This window comes from Halichoeres trimaculatus, unplaced genomic scaffold (genome assembly GCF_033239565.1).
Source record: "Halichoeres trimaculatus isolate MK-OKI-2021-1 unplaced genomic scaffold, fHalTri1.1 fHalTri1_scaffold_21, whole genome shotgun sequence".
NCBI classification, from domain to species: domain Eukaryota; kingdom Metazoa; phylum Chordata; class Actinopteri; order Labriformes; family Labridae; genus Halichoeres; species Halichoeres trimaculatus.
Genome location: NW_027437199.1, coordinates 1,006,858 through 1,027,901, shown reverse-complemented (window position 1 = coordinate 1,027,901; position 21,044 = coordinate 1,006,858). Strand labels below are relative to the sequence as shown.

General features: G+C 37.7%; 3 protein-coding genes across 7 annotated transcripts in view; all 3 read right to left on the bottom strand.

Moving 5' to 3' along the window:
- Positions 1-4,049: 4,049 nt before the first annotated feature.
- On the bottom strand, positions 4,050-11,647 carry echdc3 (enoyl CoA hydratase domain containing 3). The gene is made up of 6 exons (XM_074698356.1): positions 11,453-11,647; positions 9,828-9,949; positions 9,648-9,745; positions 9,345-9,545; positions 9,046-9,224; positions 4,050-5,387 (listed from the first exon to the last, which is right to left on the bottom strand). The coding sequence occupies exons 1-6, from the start codon at positions 11,587-11,589 to the stop codon at positions 5,234-5,236; spliced, it is 891 nt and encodes a 296-aa protein (XP_074554457.1). The 5' UTR covers positions 11,590-11,647; the 3' UTR covers positions 4,050-5,233.
- Positions 11,648-12,399: 752 nt separating this feature from the next.
- Positions 12,400-16,454, bottom strand: kcnj8 (potassium inwardly rectifying channel subfamily J member 8). The gene is made up of 6 exons (XM_074698733.1): positions 15,927-16,454; positions 14,273-14,421; positions 14,023-14,183; positions 13,755-13,894; positions 13,459-13,675; positions 12,400-13,346 (listed from the first exon to the last, which is right to left on the bottom strand). The coding sequence occupies exons 1-6, from the start codon at positions 16,271-16,273 to the stop codon at positions 13,095-13,097; spliced, it is 1,266 nt and encodes a 421-aa protein (XP_074554834.1). The 5' UTR covers positions 16,274-16,454; the 3' UTR covers positions 12,400-13,094.
- Positions 16,455-20,179: 3,725 nt separating this feature from the next.
- Positions 20,180-21,044, bottom strand: part of abcc9 (ATP-binding cassette, sub-family C (CFTR/MRP), member 9) — a 54,030-nt gene continuing 53,165 nt past the window's right edge. For 3 of the 5 annotated variants that reach the window (XM_074697946.1, XM_074697947.1, XM_074697948.1), the window contains one exon: positions 20,180-20,925. In XM_074697946.1, coding sequence (XP_074554047.1) covers positions 20,788-20,925 — 138 coding nt within the window. In that variant the 3' untranslated portion in view covers positions 20,180-20,787. The remainder of the gene's footprint in view (positions 20,926-21,044) is intronic. The other 2 variants (XR_012600095.1, XR_012600096.1) reach the window with 1 other exon arrangement.

Sequence of the window (21,044 nt, the reverse complement as noted above, 5' to 3'; positions counted from 1 at the left end):
CCTTTTTGTCAGAAAAAGTAAAAAAAACACGTTCGGGTCTAGTCTTGACTCATTTGGTCGGAAAAAGAAAAAACACCTAAGGGGTTGGTCTTGACCTTTTTTGTCAGAAAAAGGAAAAAACACCTAAGGGGTTAGTCTTGACCTTTTTTGTCAGAAAAGATAAAAAAACACCTTGGGGTTAGTCTTGACTTTTTTTGTCGGAAAGAGGAAAAAACACCTAAGGGGTTAGTCTTGACCTTTTTTGTCAGAAAAAGTAAAAAAAAAACACCTAAGGGGTTAGTCTTGACTTTTCTTGTCAGAAAGAGGAAAAAAAAACCTAAGGGGATAGTTTTGACCTTTTTTGTCAGAAAAATGAAAAAAATACCTAAGGGGATAGTTTTGACCCTTTTTGTCAGAAAAAGGAAAAAAACACCTAAGGGGTTATTCTTGACTTTTTTGTCAATAAAGGGAAAAAAAACCTAAGGGGTTAGTCTTGTCTTTTTTGTCGGAAAGAGGAAAAAACACCTAAGGGGTTAGTCTTGACTCATTTGGTCAGAAAAAGGAAAAAACACCTAAGGGGTTAGTCTTGACCTTTTTTGTCAGAAAAAGGAAAAAACACCTAAGGGGTTAGTCTTGACTTTTTTGTCACAAAGAGCAAAAAAACACCTAAGGGGTTAGTCTTGACATTTCTGTCAGAAAAAGAAAAAAAAACACCTAAGGGGTTAGTCTTGACTCATTTGATCAGAAAAAGAAAAAAAAAACCTAAGGGGAAAGTCTTAACCTTTTTTGTCAGAAAAAGGAAAAAACACCTAAGGGGTTAGTCTTGACTTTTTTGTCGATAAAGGAAAAAAAATCACCTAAGGGGTTAGTCTTGTCTTTTTTTGTCACAAAGAGGAAAAAACACCTAAGGGGTTAGTCTTGACCTTTTTGTCAGAAAAAGGAAAAAAACACCTAAGGGGTTAGTCTTGACTCATTTGTTCAGAAAAAAGAAAAAACACCTAAGGGGTTAGTCTTGTCTTTTTTTGTCACAAAGAGGAAAAAACAACTAAGGGGTTAGTCTTGACTTTTTTTGTCAGAAAGAGGAAAAAACACCTTAGGGGTTAGTCTTGACTTTTTTTGTCAGAAAGAGGAAAAAACACCTAAGGGGTTAGTCTTGACTTTTTTTGTCAGAAAGAGGAAAAAACACCTAAGGGGTTAGTCTTGACTCATTTGGTCGGAAAAAGAAATAAAAACCTAAGGGGTTAGTGTTGACTTTTTTGTCAGAAAAAGGAAAAAACACCTTAGGGGTTAGTCTTGACTTTTTTTGTCAGAAAGAGGAAAAAACACCTAAGGGGTTAGTCTTGACTCATTTGGTCGGAAAAAGAAATAAAAACCTAAGGGGTTAGTGTTGACTTTTTTGTCAGAAAAAGGAAAAAACACCTAAGGGGCTGGTCTTGACTATTTTTGTCAGAAAAAGGCAAAAAAACACCTAAGTGGTTAGTCTTGACTATTTTTGTCAGAAAAGGAAAATACACCTAAGGGGTTTGTCTTGACTTTTTTTTGTCAGAAAAAGTAAAAAAACACCTAAGGGGTTAGTCTTGACTCATTTGGTCGGAAAAAGTAAAAAAAAACACCTAAAGGGTTGGTCTTAGCCTTTTTTGTCAGAAAAAGGAAAAAACACATAAGGGGTAAGTCTTGACTTTTTTTGTCAGAAAAAGGAAAAAACACCTAAGGGGTTAGTCTTGACTCATTTGGTCGGAAAAAGAAAAAAAAACCTAAGGGGTTAGTCTTGACTTTTTGTCAGAAAAAGGAAAAAACACCTAAGGGGTTAGTCTTGACTTTTTTTGTCAGAAAGAGGAAAAAACACCTAAGGGGTTAGTCTTGACCTTTTTTGGCAGAAAAAGGAAAAAACACCTAAGGGGTAAGTCTTGCCCTTTTTTGTCAGAAAAGATAAAAAAACACCTAAGGGGTTAGTCTTGACTTTTTTTGTCGTAAAGAGGAAAAAACACCTAAGGGGTTAGTCTTGACTTTTCTTGTCAGAAAGAGGAAAAAACACCTAAGGGGTTAGTCTTGACCTTTTTTGTCAGAAAAAGGAAAAAAATAACTTAGGGGATAGTTTTGACCCTTTTTGTCAGAAAAAGGAAAAAAAACACATAGGGGTTATTCTTGACTTTTTTGTCAATTAAGGGAAAAAAAACAACTAAGGGGTTAGTCTTGTCTTTTTTGTCGGAAAGAGGAAAAAACACCTAAGGGGTTAGTCTTGACTTTTTTTGTCAGAAAAGGAAAAAACACCTAAGGGGTTAGTCTTGACTTTTTTTGTCACAAAGAGAACAAACACCTAAGGGGTTAGTCTTGACCTTTTTTTCAGAAAAAGGAAAAAACACCTAAGGGGGAAGTCTTGACTCGTCTTGTCACAGAGAGGAAAAAAAACAACTAAGGGGTTAGTCTTGACCTTTTTTTCAGAAAAAGGAAAAAAACACCTAAGGGGGAAGTCTTGACTCGTCTTGTCACAGAGAGGAAAAAAAACAACTAAGGGGTTAGTCTTGACCTTTTTGTCACAAAGAGCAAAAAAACACCTAAGGGGTTAGTCTTGACATTTCTGTCAGAAAAAGAAAAAAAAACACCTAAGGGGTTAGTCTTGACCTTTTTTGTCAGAAAAGGAAAAAAAAACACCTAAGGGGTTAGTCTTGACTCATTTGGTCAGAAAAAGAAAAAAAAACCTAAGGGGTAAGTCTTGACCTTTTTTGTCAGAAAAAGGAAAAAACACCTAAGGGGTTAGTCTTGACTTTTTTTGTCAGAAAGAGGAAAAAACACCTAAGGGGTTAGTCTTGACTTTTTTTGTCAGAAAGAGGAAAAAACACCTAAGGGGTAAGTCTTGACTTTTTTGTCAGAAAAGATAAAAAAAAACACCTAAGGGGTTAGTCTTGACCTTTTTTGTCAGAAAAGGAAAAAAAAACACCTAAGGGGTTAGTCTTGACTCATTTGGTCAGAAAAAGAAAAAAAAACCTAAGGGGTAAGTCTTGACCTTTTTTGTCAGAAAAAGGAAAAAACACCTAAGGGGTTAGTCTTGACTTTTTTTGTCAGAAAGAGGAAAAAACACCTAAGGGGTTAGTCTTGACTTTTTTTGTCAGAAAGAGGAAAAAACACCTAAGGGGTAAGTCTTGACTTTTTTGTCAGAAAAGATAAAAAAAAACACCTAAGGGGTTAGTCTTGACCTTTTTTGTCAGAAAAGATAAAAAAAACACCTAAGGGGTTAGTCTTGACCATTTTGTCAGAAAAAGTAAAAAAAAAACACCTAAGGGGTTAGTCTTGACCTTTTTTGTCAGAAAAAGGAAAAAAACACCTAAGGTGATAGTTTTGACCATTTTGTCAGAAAAAGGAAAAAAAACACATAGGGGTTATTCTTGACTTTTTTGTCAATAAAGGGAAAAAAAACAACTAAGGGGTTAGTCTTGTCTTTTTTGTCGGAAAGAGGAAAAAAAACCTAAGGGGTTAGTCTTGACTTTTTTTGTCAGAAAAAGGAAAAAACACCTAAGGGGTTAGTCTTGACTCATTTGGTCAGAAAAAGGAAAAAACACCTAAGGGGTTAGTCTTGACTTTTTTTGTCACAAAGAGGAAAAAACACCTAAGGGGTTAGTCTTGACTTTTTTTGTCAGAAAAAGGAAAAAACACCTAAGGGGTTAGTCTTGACTCATTTGGTCAGAAAAAGGAAAAAACACCTAAGGGGTTAGTCTTGACTTTTTTTGTCACAAAGAGGAAAAAACACCTAAGGGGTTAGTCTTGACTTTTTTTGTCACAAAGAGGAAAAAACACCTAAGGGGTTAGTCTTGACTTTTTTGTCACAAAGAGCAAAAAAACACCTAAGGGGTTAGTCTTGACCTTTTTTGTCAGAAAAGGAAAAAAAAACACCTAAGGGGTTAGTCTTGACTTTTTTTGTCACAAAGAGGAAAAAACACCTAAGGGGTTAGTCTTGACCTTTTTTGTCAGAAAAAGGAAAAAACACCTAAGGGGTTAGTCTTGAGTTTTTTTGTCAATAAAGGGAAAAAAACACCTTAGAGGTTAGTCTTGAATTATTTATTCATTTTCTTTTCTAAATTTCCAAATGTTGAAAAACACCTATACATCCAATTATCCATTACATGAATCGGGTATCATCAGTCATCCTTTTTGATAATTTTTTCTGTTTATTAAGCATTGTCCAAGAACTCATTGGACGGAAAAGGAAACAGGAAGTGACATATCTCCCTGTTTTGTTAATTGCACAGTAAACTGTAGACCATCTAATTTAAGACGAAATAATAAACAAAATACATCAAAACAGACAGAATAAGTTGTTTGAAATAAGCTCATCAGTGTGAAAGCTTCCAACTTTGAACAGTTTTTATTGGATTTTAAAAGTTTTTATATCAGAGACAAAACTTTATCCTCTTCATTCATGAGTCTATTAGATCCTTTAGCATTGACACTTAGCAGCTTTTAAGGCACTCGACAGTTCACAGACGTGTTTTTACATCATTTTGTGACTTATTACATTAAAAATCACAGCTTTAATTACATATCTACAATTAAAGAGCAGCATAATTTGTGAAATGTCTCAGAAGTGGTGCTAATTATTACACACCAAACTGGAAGTCGTGTGTTTCAGTCAGGCTGATGACTGAGTCACTGCAGAGTTTCCTGAACCAAAGACCTCATCAATCCATCAGTCCATCAGTTCATTAGTCCATCAGTCCATCAGTCCGTCAGTCCATCGATCCATCAGTCCATCAGTCCATGGATCCATCAGTCCATCAGTCTGTCAGTCCATCAGTCCATCGGTCCATCGGTCCATCAATCCATCAGTCCATCAGTTCATTAGTCCATCAGTCCATCAGTCCATCAGTCCGTCAGTCCATCAGTCCATCGGTCCATCAATCCATCAGTCCATCAGTTCATTAGTCCATCAGTCCATCAGTCCATCAGTCCATCAGTCCGTCGGTCCATCAGTCCATCGGTCCATCAATCCATCAGTCCATCAGTTCATTAGTCCATCAGTCCATCAGTCCGTCAGTCCATCAGTCCATCAATCCATCAGTCCATCAGTCCATCAGTCCATGGATCCATCAGCCTGTCAGTCCGTCGGTCCATCAGTCCATCAGTCCAATGGTCCATCAGTCCATCAGTCCAACGGTCCATCAGTCCATCAGTCCATCAGTCCAGTCCATCGGTCCATCAGTCCATCAGTCCATCGGTCCATCAGTCCATCAGTCCGTCGGTCCATCGGTCCATCGGTCCATCAGTCGTGGGCTTTTTCCACTTTGTTACTCCAGATTGGCTTTCGCTTCTCGATGAAGGCGCGGATCCCCTCCTGCCCGTCTCTCAGAGCCAGGTTGTCAACCATCACTTTGGAGGCTGTGGCATAAGCTGCATCTCGACCTTGAGCCATTTGTCTTTGGAGGAAAAGAAATCATTGATCATTAATCATTAAATGTATCAGCACAAGTCATTCTAAATATTTTTTTTATCAACGTAGCACATTTTAAGAAAAAAGTTATTAATTTTTTTGTCAGAAAGTAAAAAAAACCTGAGTGGTTAGTCTAATTTCTTTTTTTTTTTTGTCAGAAAAAGAAGATAAACAGCTTAGAGGTTAGTCTTGATAAATTTATTTTTTTGTCAGAAAAATAAAACAAAACAGGGGTTAGTCTTTATTTATTTATTTTTTTTGTCAGAAAAAGAAACAAAAACAACTAAGGGGTTCGTCTTGATTTATTTTTATTTTTATTAGAAAAAGAAATAAAAAGGGGTTCATCCTGATTTTTTTGTTTTTTATCAGAAAAAGGAAAAAAACCTTTAGGGGTAAGTCTTGACTTTAATTGTCAAAAAAAGGAAAAACACATAAGGGTTAGTCTTGACTCATTTTTTCAGAAAAAGGAAAAAATACATAGGGGGTTAGTCTTGACTTAAATTGTCAAAAAAGGAGAAAAAAATCACCTAAGGGGTTAGTTTTTACTTTTTTTGCTCAGAAAAAGGAAAAAAAACACCTAAGGGGTTAGTCTTGACTTTAATTGTCGAAAAAGGAGAAAAAAAACACTAAAGGGTTAGTCTTGACTTTTTTTGTCAAAAAAAAGTAAAAAAAAACACCTAAGGGGTTAGTCTTGACTTTTTTTGTCACAAAGAGGAAAAAAACAGCTAGGGGTTAGTCTTGACCTTTTTTTGTCCGAAAAAGGAAAAAAAACACCTAAGGGGTTAGTCTTGACTTTTTTGTCAATAAAGGGAAAAAAAACAACTAAGGGGTTAGTCTTGACTCATTTGGTCGGAAAAAGGAAAAAACACCTAAGGGGTTAGTCTTGACCTTTTTTTGTCAGAAAGAGGAAAAAACACCTAAGGGGTTATTCTTGACCTTTTTTCTCAGAAAAAGGAAAAAAACACCTAAGGGGTAAGTCTTGACCTTTTTCGTCAGAAAAAGGAAAAAAACACCTAAGGGGTTAGTCTTGACCTTTTTCGTCAGAAAAAGGAAAAAAACACCTAAGGGGTTAGTCTTGACCTTTTTCGTCAGAAAAAGGAAAAAAACACCTAAGGGGTAAGTCTTGACCTTTTTTATGTCAGAAAGAGCAAAAAACACCTAAGGGGTTAGTCTTGACCCATTTTGTCAGAAAATGGAAAAAAACACATAAGGGGTTTGTCTTGACCTTTTTTTGTCAGAAAGAGGACAAAAAACACCTAAGGGGTTCGTCTTGACTTTAATTGTCGAAAAAGGAGAAAAAAAACACAAAGGGGTTAGTCTTTACTTTTTTTCTCAGAAAAAGGAAAAAAAACACCTAAAGGGTTAGTCTTGACTTTTTTTTGTCAGAACAAGGAAAAAATCACCTAAGGGGTTAGTCTTGACTGTTTTTGTCGGAAAAAGGACAAAAAAACCTAATGGGTTAGTCTTGACTCATTTGGTCTGAAAAAGGATAAAAAAACACCTAAGGGGTTAGTCTTGACTTTTTTTGTCAGAAAAGAGAAAAAAACACCTAATGGGTTACCCCTGACTCATTTTTGTCAGAAAAAGGAAAAACACACATAAGGGGATAGTCTTGACTATTTTTGTCATAAAAGGAAAAAAAAACCTCAGGGGTTTGTCTTGACTTTTTTTTGTCAGAAAAAGGAAAAAATCACCTAAGGGGTAAGTCTTGACTTAAATTGTCAAAAAGGAGAAAAAAAACACCTAAGGGGTTAGTATTTACTTTTTTTCTCAGAAAAAGGAAAAAAAAACATATAAGGGGTTAGTGTTGACTTTTTTTTCAGACAAAGGAAAAAACACCTGAGGGGTTAGTCTTGACTTTAATTGTCAAAAAATGAGAAAAAAAACACCTAAGGGGTTAGTTTTTACTTTTTTCTCAGAAAAAGGAAAATAAAAACACATAAGGGGTTAATTTTTTAAATTTTTTTTTTTTTTTTTTTGGCAGAAAAAGGGAAAAAAACACCTAAGGGGTTAGTCTTGACTTTTTTGTCAATAAAGGGAAAAAAAACAACTAAGGGGTTAGTCTTGACTCATTTGGTCGGAAAAAGGAAAAAACACCTAAGGGGTTAGTCTTGACCTTTTTTTGTCAGAAAGAGGAAAAAACACCTAAGGGGTTAGTCTTGACCTTTTTCGTCAGAAAAAGGAAAAAAATACCTAAGGGGTTAGTCTTGACCTTTTTTCGTCCGAAAAAGGAAAAAAACACCTAAGGGGTAAGTCTTGACCTTTTTTTGTCAGAAAGAGGAAAAAACACCTAAGGGGTTAGTCTTGACCTTTTTGTCAGAAAAAGGAAAAAAAATACCTAAGGGGTAAGTCTTGACCCATTTTGTCAGAAAACGGAAAAAAACACATAAGGGGTTTGTCTTGACCTTTTTTTGTCAGAAAGAGGACAAAAAACACCTAAGGGGTTCGTCTTGACTTTAATTGTCGAAAAAGGAGAAAAAAAACACTAAGGGGTTAGTCTTTACTTTTTTTCTCAGAAAAAGGAAAAAAAAACACCTAAAGGGTTAGTCTTGACTTTTTTTTGTCAGAACAAGGAAAAAACACCTAAGGGGTTAGTCTTGACTGTTTTTGTCGGAAAAAGGACAAAAAAACCTAATGGGTTAGTCTTGACTCATTTGGTCTGAAAAAGGATAAAAAAACACCTAAGGGGTTAGTCTTGACCTTTTTCGTCAGAAAAAGGAAAAAAATACCTAAGGAGTTAGTCTTGACCTTTTTTCGTCAGAAAAAGGAAAAAAAACACCTAAGGGGTAAGTCTTGACCTTTTTTTGTCAGAAAGAGGAAAAAACACCTAAGGGGTTAGTCTTGACCTTTTTGTCAGAAAAAGGAAAAAAAATACCTAAGGGGTAAGTCTTGACCTTTTTGTCAGAAAACGGAAAAAAACACATAAGGGGTTTGTCCTGACCTTTTTTTGTCAGAAAAGGGAAAAAAACACCTAATGGGTTACCCCTGACTCATTTTTGTCAGAAAAAGGAAAAACACACATAAGGGGATAGTCTTGACTATTTTTGTCATAAAAGGAAAAAAAAACCTCAGGGGTTTGTCTTGACTTTTTTTTGTCAGAAAAAGGAAAAAATCACCTAAGGGGTAAGTCTTGACTTAAATTGTCAAAAAGGAGAAAAAAAACACATAAGTGGTTAGTCTTTACTTTTTTTCTCAGAAAAAGGAAAAAAACATATAAGGGGTTAGTGTTGACTTTTTTTTTCAGAACAAGGAAAAAACACCTGAGGGGTAAGTCTTGACTTTAATTGTCAAAAAAGGAGAAAAAAAACACCTAAGGGGTTAGTTTTTACTTTTTTCTCCGAAAAAGGAAAAAAAAACACATAAGGGGTTAATTTTTTAATTTTTTTTTTTTTTTTTTTTTTGGCAGAAAAAGGGAAAAAAACACCTAAGGGGTTAGTCTTGATTTATCTTAATTTTATTATTTGCCAAAAAATGGGGATAATCTTGATTTATTTTAATGTTATTTTTGTCAGAAAATGGAAAAAAAAACCTAGGGGGTTAGTCTTTGATCTACGTAGCACATGCAAAGGAACAGTTCAAATAAAATAAATGTTGTAAACCTGGATGATCTTCATTGGGGTATAGTTCCTCTTCCTATAATTTACCTTTGGAAAGTGGCTTTGCCAAGAGCTACCACAGGTCTGCTGGACTGACACACCCGCTGAGCGATCGCCAATGTTTCATCCTCCAACCGCTCCTCTGGCACCACCTTACTGACCAGACCGTGCAGCAAAGCATCATGGGCTGAGAGGGGGGTCCCTGTGAAAAGCATCTCCATAGCGACCTGATAAGAAAACATGAAGTTTTTATGAAAAGGGACTTGAAGTGTTGCTGTTATCAACAACAAAAGAAAGGAAAAACATCACTCTGTGCAGATGTTTGGCGAGTATCATCCAACGCTCACCTTTCTTGGCACCGCTCTACCAATGGCCACTGCCGGCGTGGAGCAGAACAGACCCACGTTAACACCAGGTGTGGCAAAGGTGGACTTTTCTGTCACTACGGCAATGTCACAGCTGGCAACAAGCTGGCAACCAGCTGCTGTGGCAACTCCGTTGACCATGGCGATCACTGGAACAGGTAGGTCTTGTAGCAGAGTCATCACCTGAGGAAAGTAAGAGCATGAGTAACACTCATCAGATTAATTTTGTTTTTAAATGATGAAAGATTATAGGAGGGAGAAGAGAAAACGTTAACACTAACTAACCTCTGAACAGGTGTGAAACACCTTTGTGTGATAGTCTCTGCCCTGAGCTGACGTCAGCTCTTTCAGGTCATGTCCAGAGGAAAACACCGGACCTTTGGCTGAAACATGTTTAAAACAAAATATGAGGGCCTGATGTTTTAAATCTTTTACTTATCAACACATAAAGCTGATAATACCTGCCTGATATAATAATAACTCTAAGATCTTCGCTGTCGACGTCACTGAGGATGTTTTCTCTGAGAGATTCCAACATGGACAAAGAGAGAGCGTTCCTCTTCTTGGGATTGTTCAGTATTATTCTCCTGGAGGAGGAAAAATAAACAGCATTAGTCTGACGGCACAGAAGAAGAACATTAACACTAATTGATTGATTGATTGATTTTTTTTTTTCAGAAAAAGAAATAAAACACCTAAAGGGTAAGTCTTGATTTTTTCCCTTTTTTGTCAGAAAAAAAGAAAAGAAAAAACACCTTAGGGGTAAGTCTTAATTCATTTATTTTTTGTCAGAAAATTAAAAGAAAACAACTAAGGGGCTTCTCTTGACTTTTTTTGTCAGAAAAAAAGAAAAAAAAAACACTTAGGGGGTTAGTCTTGATTCATTCATTATTTTTGGTCAGAAAAAGTAAAAATTACAACTTAGGGGTTAGTCTTTTTTATTTTTGTCAGAAAAGGGAAAAAACACAAAAGGAGTGAGTCTTGATTTATTCATTTATTGTTAGAAAAAGGAAAAAAAAACACCTAAGGGGTTACTCTTGATTGTTTTTGGGGGTTTTTTCGGAAAAAGGCAAACAACTACCCAAGGGGTTGGTCTTGATCTGTTAATTTTTGTCAGAAAAGGAAAAATAACACCTTAGGGGTTCTTCTTGATTAATTCATTTATTTTCGTCAGAAAAAAGGGAAAAAACACCTAAGGGAAAAGTCTTGATTTTTTGTTGTTGTTGTTAGAAAATGGAAAATAAACTACGTAAGGGGTTTGTCTTGATTTATTAATTTATGTCCGAAAAAGAAAAAATACCTAAGGGGTTAGTCTTGATTTATTTATTTGTTTGTTTGTTTTTTTTGTCAGAAAAAGGAAAAAAAACACCTAAGGGAAAAGTCTTGATTTTTTTTTTTTGTTTGAAAATGGAAAATAAACTACCAAAGGGGTTGGTCTTGATTTATTAATTTATGTCCGAAAAAGAAAAAATACCTAAGGGGTTAGTCTTGATTTATTTATTCGTATTTTTTGTCAGAAAAAGGAAAAAAAGCACCGAAGGGATAGGTCTGGATATATATATATATTTTTTTTTGTCTGATTAATGAAAAAAACCTACAACCTTAAATTCATTGACTTTAAACCAACTCTTACAGGTTTTCTAATAAATTCACCAGTGAAACCAGTCAATAACAAAGTAGGGCTGGATAAGCTAACCCTGATAAATGAAACCTAATACTGTGCAAGAAAGAAATTAAAGATAAACCTGATTAGCTGACCACGTTGTTTGACATTTGAACGTTTTAATGTGGTTTTAATAAATCTTAATAAGTGAAAAAAAGGCTTAGTTTAGATAACATGTGGTGAAAACACAGAGGCAGAAAGCACCTGAAAGATACCTTTCGAGAAAAAATGCAAAATCTAGTCTTCAATATTAAAACTTATGACATCGGTGCTGACATTTTTTCAACAGCATTGATACAAGTTAAATTAGTGTTGTGTTTCATGTGTCACTAGTGACTTTTTCTCGTATTTTAATCGGTGAACCTCCTGTTATTGAGCAGTTAGCACCTGTGAAAGTTTCCTGTGATCCACGCATTCAGTACTTCACCTTATTCCGTCGCTCTGCTGTCTCACCGTCAGCGGTTCCGGGTCCGTTTGGGAGTAAAACCGGGTCCCTGTGGGCAGAACTGAGGTTCTGCTCAGCTGGAACAAACTAACAGCTCTGCACAACAAACTACGAGCCATGTTTACCCTCCGTGCTTCACCTTCCCACCATCACTTCCGGGTGCGATGACGTTACGTCAGACGTACGTGCGTAAAGAAAAAACACGGAAATTCTATCAAAGAAGACAAAAAACAAGTTTTCTCCCGTAACATCTTAATTCCTCCTCCACGGAACATCATATTATTATTATTATTATTATTATTATTATTATTATTATTATTATTATTAATATTATTATTATTATTATTATTATTATTATTACTTTTTTGTAGTAGTAGTAGTAAAAGTACAAGTAGAACTATTATGACACTTATTAATATTTATTCATTTTAAAACTTAAATTAGCTACCCAAAGTCAAACCACAATTCACAAGCTCCCAGAAGTGGAAAAAAAAAGAGTGAGGCAACTGATGCCATGGATTTTTTTCCCTATTTTTATTTATTTTTTATTTTTATTTTTATTTTTTTTAAGGAAAAAAAATCCAAATTTTGACAATTATTCCAACAAAATAATTTACCAGCATGTCTCACAAAGAATTTCATTTTAAATGTCAATCGGCGAGAAAAATTTGATCAAAAAAAAACCCCCAAATAAATCAATTTAAATTTTAAATTAATAAATATATGAATAAATAAATAAATAAATAAACAACATAATCAGTTTGAATAATTTTCTTACTTTGTCATTAATTATTGCTAGAAATCCACTCAAGATGAAGAAACTGTGACTGGAAACTAATTGATACATTTTTAACAAAAAACATTGCACACTATTTTTTTGAGAATATATTTATTTTTAGAGTTAAACATTTTTAAAGTTGATTGGTGAGGTGAAAAACTGTTATTTGGTCTTAGCTTAATATAAGGAGCAAATAAAAGGCAGATTTAAGAAACTAAAAGTATTTATACCCAAGTGACATGACAGAAGGAAGTTAGAATAACATTTTCTGGGGAAACAAAAGATCATTTGATGGTTCAAAGTTTGTTTTTGTTTTGTTTTTCTGATTTATCATTTGTGAAGTTAATTACACAATGATTCTGTTAATTTTTTTCTCTCCAGTATTTTTAGTATTTTAAAGCCACGCTTTAAGATCAGTGTTTCCATGAGGGGTGTATTTTTACTCTTAACATCACAAACGATAAAGTAAAGTGAACTAAAAGATTTACAGTACAGTGACTTATTGCTACGAGTTCAGACTGCTGGTGCTTTCACCGGGACTTCAGTTTTTCTGCCAAACAGTAAAATAAACATGAAGACCCAGTGCTTTTAAATATGGTGTGTGTGTGTGTATGTGTGTGTGTGTGTGTGTGTGTGTGTGTGTGTGGTGTTTCTATCAGTGCAGTGAGTTTAAGTTTCATCTCGTTCAGACCTCGATCACTGACAGTAGAAGTGCTGAGAGACGAGTCTGGAAAAGGCAGGGAACAGAAAAAGGATGAGTCCATTCAGGGCTGGAGAAACACCCACACCCACGAGCCTCCGTCCCACTAGGAGGAGCAGAGCCACCAGCAGGGGGCAGGCCTCATGTCAGGTGACGGCGTTCAGGCTCTGACCTCCCTCTGCCGGGGTGAAGAACTGGACCTTTGGCGCCAGGAGCCCGGAGTTGTTCCTCCGCATGCTGCCGCTCCTGCTCCCAGCTTTGCGCATGGAGTTGTTGCGTCTCATGGAGTTTCGCTTCCTCAGAGAGTTCTGGTGTGACAGCTCGCTTTTCTGCAGAGTCTGGATCAGGATGGACGGCTTCTCGTCCAGCTCTTTGGCACTGCAGCGCGGCGTTGCTACCTGAAAAGTAACGGTGCAAGAAACAGGAAAGTTCATCAACCCACGTGTCAGCAAATCTCTCTCAGTTTCTGTTTCAGCAGCTTTGTTATCAATCATTCTGTGTCCCTCTCACCTTCACCGTGTTCCCAAACTTGGAGTAATCCACCGAGTAGACGCCCTCCTCCTCCGTCACGATGGGAACGAAGCGATGACCCCACTGGATCTCCTCAGAGACGTAGGAGGTCCGAGCCTGCGTGGTGATTCCCGTGGTCTCCACCACCCCCTCCAGGATGACGATCACCTCCAGGTCGCTACACTGCAGCTCCATGGCCGACAGGTCGTACAGAGGACTGCGAGCAGGAGGAAGTCAGTCAGGTGTCATTTACGTCTCGCTCTGCCCAAACCACGCCCACTCCAGCAGCGTCGTACCTGTTTTTGTCGATGACGTGGCAGATGATGAGCGGGGCGAGGAGGAACAGGCTGTTACTGGCCACGGCGCTCTCTGTGGGAACATCGATCTGATGGATCGGGATCACCTCCCCCTCTGGAGTCGTCGTCTTCCTCACCACCTGCAGGAAAAGGCCCCGCCAAAATAAAAACGAAAAGGATCAGAGAAAGGAGACATGTCTCTCAAACTGGATTCCCCGCCCACTGATCCATCGATCCCTCGATCCAGAGACTAAACCAGAAAGTTCACCTGCAGCCGGACGGTCGCTCCGATGATCATGCTCTTCCTGAGATCCCCGATACGAATCATGAAACACAGACGGTTGTTTCTGACGGCGATCACAGCGTGACGGCTAAAGATCAGAGTCTCTGCCCGGCGGTTGGACTGAGCGGTCTTCATGAAGATACAACCTGAGGAGGGGACAAAATGTCATTACCTCGTGCGTTGAATTTGGCGGGTAAATCCAGAAACACACTAACGAAGAGTCTGAGCGTCTCACCCAGCATGACGGCGTTGATGATGAGTCCCACAATGTTCTGCATGATGAGGACGGTGATGGCGGTCGGACACTGCTCCGTTATCATCCGTCCTCCAAAGCCGATGGTCACCTGAACCTCGATGGAGAACAGGAAGGCCGACGTGAACGACCTGGAGAGACGAGGTCAGAGGTCAGAGGTCAGAGGTCATCTGTTTCATGACGGTTTGTTAGGGACGATCACAAGATGAAATAAAAAAGAGTTTTACAGAATTTTGACCTTAACCTTATCGGGGAGCAGGAAACCGTCACCTAAGGGTGGCAGCCAAACAGAGGAAAAGGAACTAAGAGAAGGAAAGAAGGAAGGATGGAAGGATAGAAGAGGAATAAAATGGAGGAAGATAAGAATGGAAAAAGGGAGGAAATGAAAGGAAAGAAAGAGGATAAGACAAGTGGTAGAAAGGAAGGAAGGAAGGAAGGAAGGAAGGAAGGAAGGAAGGTAAGAAGACAGAAATGAAGGAAGGATGGCAGGTAAAAAGAGGAGAAGGAAGGAAAGCAACAACGTCAGGAAGAATAAAAGGAAGCTAGCAAGCAAAGAATGAAACAAAGATTTGCAGCAAGAAGTAAGGAAGGAAGGATGTGCCGTGGTCCATAGGAACAAGGAAAGAATGAAAAAGAGTGGTGGGAAGTAAGGGAGAAAGGAAGGTAGGAAAAGAAAAAGGGGGGAGAAGGGAAGGATAGATAAGTAGTAGGAAGGAAGGACAGATGATAAGGAAGGATGAAGAAAAAGAAAAGAGGAAAGGAAGTACAGATGGAAGGAATTCAACAAGTAATCACAGGAACATAGAAAAGAGGATCAAGAAAGGAAGGAAGGAAGGAAGGAAGAGGAATAAAATGGAGGAAGATAAGAATGGAAAAGGGGTAGAAATGGAAGAAAAGAAAGAGGATAAGACATGTGATAGAAGGAAGGAAAGAAAGAAAAATATGGTAAGAAGACAGGAATGAATGAAGGAAGCAAGGAAGGAAAGAAGGTGAAAAGAGTGGAAGGAAGGATAAATGGTATGAAGGAAAGCAAGCCAGAAAGAATAAAAGAAAGGTAGTAAGGGAAAAGGAAACAAAGAGGTGAAGTTGGAAGAAAAGATGGAAGAAAGAAAGAAAGAAAGAAAGAAAGAAAGAAAGAAAGAAAGAAAGAAAGAAAAGAGTGGTTGTAAGTAAGGAAGGAAGGAAGGAAGGAAGGAAAGAGGGTATGAAGGGGGAGTAGGCAAGTAGGGTCAGAAAGAAGAGTAGTAGGAAGGAAGGAAAGATAAGAAGAGTTATCGGTAGGAAGAAAATAGATAAGAGAAAAGGAAGGAAGGAAGGACGGAAGGAAGGAAGGAAGGAAGGAAGGAAGGAAGGAAGGAAGGAAGGAAGGAAGGAAAGGAAAGGAAAGGGGAGTTAGAAGGAGGTGCCAAACTTTTCCTCCGGCTCCTGCTCACTCTGTTTAATTTCCTGATGAAAAACTGTTCCCTGACTTCCTGTTATAAATCAATGTCTCTCTCTCCCTCTCTCTCTCTCTCTCCCACTGAGGAATTTAAAATGGAGGAAATGATGAAGACGAAGATGAAGAATTTTTGGAAAGAGGCGCAGAAAGACAGTCTGATCAAACACACTCCAGCTCCATGAACTTTCTGGTTCTTACTCCACTTCGGTGACGCAGCGCGCGCCCCGCAGCTCCCCCGGGTCCAGGTCTCCGTGCGCGAAGGCCACGAGCCACCAGCTCATGGCGAAGAGCAGCCAGCTGCTGACGAAGGTGGTGGTGAAGATGACGAGCGTGAAGCGCCACTTCAGGTCCACCAGCGTGGTGAAGACGTCCTGGAGGAAGCGGCCCTGCTCGCGGATGTTCTTGTGCGCTAAGTTGCACGAGCCGTTCTTGGCGATGAAGCGCGCCTTGTTCACGCGGTCCCTGAACACCGGCTTACGGTGCATCCGGGTGGCGAGTCCCGGCAGCCCGAACTCCTCCGGGATGATGCTTTTCCTCGGCAGCATCTGCGCAGTTTCTGTCGGTGAAGAATAAAGAAATAAAGGCTCAAAGAAACGTCACAGCGCGCGCTCAGTGCGTCTTTACGCGCGGGTCCAACATGTCCACCTGCTGGAAACCTCCGCTCCTTCTGAGGACTTCGGCTGCCTCCTTCGCTCTGCTGCTCCTCTGAGGGCTGGGACGGTCTCCCCTCTGCTTGTTGACGTAGTCCAGCTCCCAGAGTCCAGACCCGCTCAGAGCAGGGTGCTGCTGCCTCCAAGGACCCAGACCGTGGAGGAAAAAAAACAAACACGTTTCAGCTTCAGCAAAACTTTAACACAAATTAAAAGTTACAGTAAATACAAAATAAAGTCTAAAATTAAGTTTTCTCAGTTCAGTCACCGGAAAAAAAACTGAACCACAAAATTTCAGATCCGGCTCCATGTTTCTTGATTTTAACTACTTTAAGGTATAAAAACTACACAATCTTATCCTCCAGGGAACTGCAGTGACTTAAAGAGATGGGAGTTGGGGTCAAAGGTCAAATTCTTGATCTATTGCTAATCCAGAATACTTGTTTTTTTTCTGGTTATTTTCAGGTTTATTTAATTTTTTCATCAAACTGGAAACTGGACATTCATGCTTAATTGCATTTCCATAAAACACAGGACACCAGCTGATGTCAATACAGGAAGTGAACTGTGAATTTATGGTTTGATTTAACATTTGTTTACTTAAATAAAACAGTTTAAATTGAGTCAACATTTCCTCTAGAATCCAGGATAACGAAAATAAAGTTTAGCTGGAGCTGAAAGTTACTTTAAGTAGTTACACTTTAAAAGAAAAGTCTCCATTTAATGGTTTAAAAGTTGGCCCAGTTAAATAATACTGGTTTTAATCAAAGTTTACCTGGCAGAAACTTGAAATATGACCACCAGGAGGCGCCATTTAGTAATAAACTGTGATTCAGCCCCTGAAACATGAGGGTTATTGAGGGTCACATCCTGAGAGAAAAAAGCTCACTTCACTCGAAACATTTTTATTCTCAGTGCAAGTTTAAAAAAAGAACAAGAGGCACATGTTTTAATACTTTATAAATGTTTAAAAACTCTGAGATATACAGAATGTACAAAAACATCCATATTCACCTGTTTTCTACAAATTAAACCTGGTGTTTAAGTTACTAACAGTCAGATGTGCATCAGTATTTGTTGTGATGATTATAAAAAGTCGTCTTAGAAAAAAAAATGAATAATTGTTTTTGCATTTCTGAGCCAGACCTGAACACGAAGGTTTATGGAGCATCTCTGGATCCAGGATAAAAACAGGACTAAAACAAAAGCCACAAACAAAAGATGAGAAGAAGAGGTGAAAAAGTTTTAAACAGATTTTAAAAAATCACGGTGTCAGTTTTCTGAGATGAAACACATGAGGAGAATATTTAGAAAAGACTTTATTTGGCGTTCAGTCTGTACATTACAAAGTCAGTTTGAAATCTCATTTAAAAGCATCCAACGAATAAAAAGAAGAATAACTGATCAGTTAAATACAAAAAGGGACAATAGCACCGCTTTCTGAGTGAGACGGGACGGGTGGTTCGGTTACAGCTTGAAATAAATTCAGTGTGCTGGGTTGTGATGAGTTAAAATGAGTAACTGGAAACCGCACACGTCCAAAGTTTGGCATCGTGGACATTGACGTTGTTTTCTGAAACATGCAAAGATTTTCAGTCCACTTTCTCAGGTCTCACTGCAGCCCACGTCCGGTGTCTACTGTCCCCCAAAAGGATAATAAGTTCAGCAAAGCATGACTGCAGACAGACAGCGGGTTCACCGGCTCCAGCCTGAGCCGGGACACCCTACAGTGTTTGCACTAGTGACAGATAGAAATAGAGCTGATAGAACAGAACAAAGGTAGAAATATACCAGAGAGAGAAGTTTAAAACATCAAATCAGATAAATTCTGGATAGAAACTGACAAATTTGGCTAAACTGTTGCAGTGTCTTCTGTCTTTGTTTAAAGCTCCTGTAAGAAACTTTAGGTTTGTGTGGATTTTGGTGCCACCTCTGGACAAAAATGGTACTGAACTAGACAAGTTTATTTATTTATTCTGTTTTTAATAATCTAACATCGACAAATCTTTACTGCTAGTTCAATTTTCACAGATAAAACAACATGTGAAAAACTTTGGTTAACAGTTAACTCTCCTGTGAGGAGCTATCGGTTGGTGTTCACTTTGGCGCCCCCTGTGGAGAAAACACTCTGCCATCAGTTGCAGATTTTGTCTTTTTTAAGTGTTTTTTTAAAATCTAATCCTGCTTTTTCACTGAAGAACTTTGCCAGAGGAAATGTAGGATAAATGCAGTTTTGGCAGGGTAAAGTTTCAGATTATTAACTACAGAGAAATAATCTTGGTGCTAACTGTCGAACTAGTTTTTATCTACGTATTATAGGATCTGTTTTAGTGTCAGTCCATTTCATATCCAGTAAAAACCTCACACTTTTTACTCTTATCCTGTTTCTGGTATATTTCCACCAAATCTGGATCCTGACTCATGAACATTCCTGGTTTTCTTTGTTCTCTGTTCCTGGGAGTTCAGATGTTTCATCGCTGACGTCTGTGGAGCTTCTCCCTGTGAAATCTCTGCCATGCTGATGTCACTGATCGACGAAAATCCAGAGATCAAAATCCTCCTCCTGTGTCCTTTAAGGGGGTGCACGTCACAGAGGTTTTTGCAGAAATTGCAGAAAATCCTTTAAACATTGATTCTCTTTGTCAGAAGTTTGTGTTTTTGATTTGTGAATCAGACGAGACAAATGGGTCTGATACAGCAAACACCAGAGTCGGCTCTATCAGCGTCATTTCTGTCAGAACGTGGTGTATACACATGTCACATAAGACTAAAGTAAAACATAAGTGAGGCTTAAGTTTGGACCAAGGGTCTGCAACCTGCGGCTCTGGAGCCTGATGTGGCCTCCTGAATTTTTATTTGTCTTACAGAGGGTATTGATGATGACACTGACACAAAATAGAAACATGCGATAACATTTTGTTGAACTAAATATGCATCAGCTCTTTCAATATGGCTTTCAAATTCCTTTGAGATTTTTGTAATTTTTTCGAACATTTTGCAAATGTTTTGAGTTTCAATTGTTTAACAATTTTTAAATAAAAAAAAAGTTGCACATTTTTGCAAATGTCATTTTTTAATTCCACAATTTTTGCAAATTAGTTGAACTCCATTTTTGAAAAAAAAAATCAAATTTTTAAAATTTCAAAATTTTTGCACATTTTTTTTTTCAAATTGCAAATTTTTGGACTTCCAAACATAGAAAAAAATCTAGTAAATAATTATCTAAACAAGAAGTTTTTTTGTTTATAAAATTGTACATGTGATGTATTAGATTTAATTTTTATTTCTAATAGATTTGCATGTAACTGTTTCTAAACCGGAAACATTTGTAATATTAAAATTTTTTTTAAGTTTGCAAAATTATGGAATCAGATAAATTGTAAAATTTTTTCAAAATTTTCCCCTTTTTTATAATTGCAAATTTTTTAAGTTTTAAAAATTTGAAAAATGTTTGAAATGCAAAATTTTGTAATTTTTTTTTTCATTTTTATTAAAAATGTTTCCTTTTTTAAATATGTGCAAATCTATTAAAAAATAAAAATAAAAACTAAGACTTCACATGTAACAATTATATAAACACAAAAAACTTTAGATTATTATTAACTACATTTTTTTCAATGTTTGGAATTTTATACACTTCTTTTTGTTTTTACCATAAAGAAAAAGTACATTTTGTGGTTCCTGAATGGCTTTAATCCAGGTGAGCTGAGGAAAAATGGCTCCTGTGAAAGTAAAGGTTGCAGACCCCTGATTTAGATGATTCAACTGGCATCAAACCAGCTCTAGGTTAACTCAAACCGGGGTTAGGGTCAAGGCTCAGGGGTTATCACTAACTCTAACCCCAAAACCAACCATTCAGTTAACAACAAGACTCCAAACTTCCCTTTCTTCCATATTATTGCATAATACAAGTGCTAAAAGTGATCAAACTAAAACGTGTTGTGCATAGATTTAAATCTGAAATGTTACATATTTTTAACAAAATAATTAACGACTTTAAACTTCTAAAGATTTCCCATGATCCTGAGGGGACCGAAGAAAAAGCTTCTGAAAAACTCTTCATGAATCTGTTCATTTACATATTTCCAATACGTAAACAACGGATCGATTCATGTGACGTAGAAGGTCGATGATAGATCTGATGTCTAACCGTTAAAAAGAGGAGTCAGTATAAAACAGGCTGACCGGCTGAAAGATTCAAGTACAACTTTTCAAAAACATCACCAGATGATCAGCGGTGTTTGTAGTTCCTCCGTTAAACTCCAGGAGGAGCTCCTCCGTGTGTGTTTCGGCTTCACCAAAGAGTCACGTGAGTCTCACCTTGAAAAGTTTGCATCAAAAATAAAAAACAGACCGAGTGATCAGTCCGTCAGCTGTTCGCTCAGCGGTGACCGACTGTGAGTCGTCGTCTACATGTCGGCCTTAACGAACGAGGCGAACATCCCGTCCTCCTGCTCCAAAAGAGTCTCAGGTTTGTCGTACTCCAAAATGTTTCCTCGCTTCATCACGATGACAAGATCGGCTGTTAGGATGGTGTGGACTCGGTGCTGGAGACACAGAAAGAGCGAAAATAAGTTTCTCTAAAAGCGACAGAGTATTCACATGTAGAGTACCTCGACATGCACTCAGCAAAAACGCTCATTGAGGCGCCTGTTTCAGGCCTTGT

Excerpts from the sequence above, each read along its gene's own strand:
- kcnj8 (XM_074698733.1), bottom strand. The coding sequence starts at position 16,273 with ATGCTGCCGAGGAAAAGCATCATCCCGGAGGAGTTCGGGCTGCCGGGA. Across the intron at positions 14,184-14,272 it reads CATCAACGCCGTCATGCTGG|GTTGTATCTTCATGAAGACC; the intron begins GTGAGACGCTCA and ends TCCCCTCCTCAG. Across the intron at positions 13,347-13,458 it reads AGTTTGGGAACACGGTGAAG|GTAGCAACGCCGCGCTGCAG; the intron begins GTGAGAGGGACA and ends GTTACTTTTCAG.
- echdc3 (XM_074698356.1), bottom strand. The coding sequence starts at position 11,589 with ATGGCTCGTAGTTTGTTGTGCAGAGCTGTTAGTTTGTTCCAGCTGAGC. Across the intron at positions 9,950-11,452 it reads CAGCAGAGCGACGGAATAAG|GAGAATAATACTGAACAATC; the intron begins GTGAAGTACTGA and ends TTCCTCCTCCAG. Across the intron at positions 9,746-9,827 it reads TAGAGTTATTATTATATCAG|CCAAAGGTCCGGTGTTTTCC; the intron begins GCAGGTATTATC and ends AACATGTTTCAG.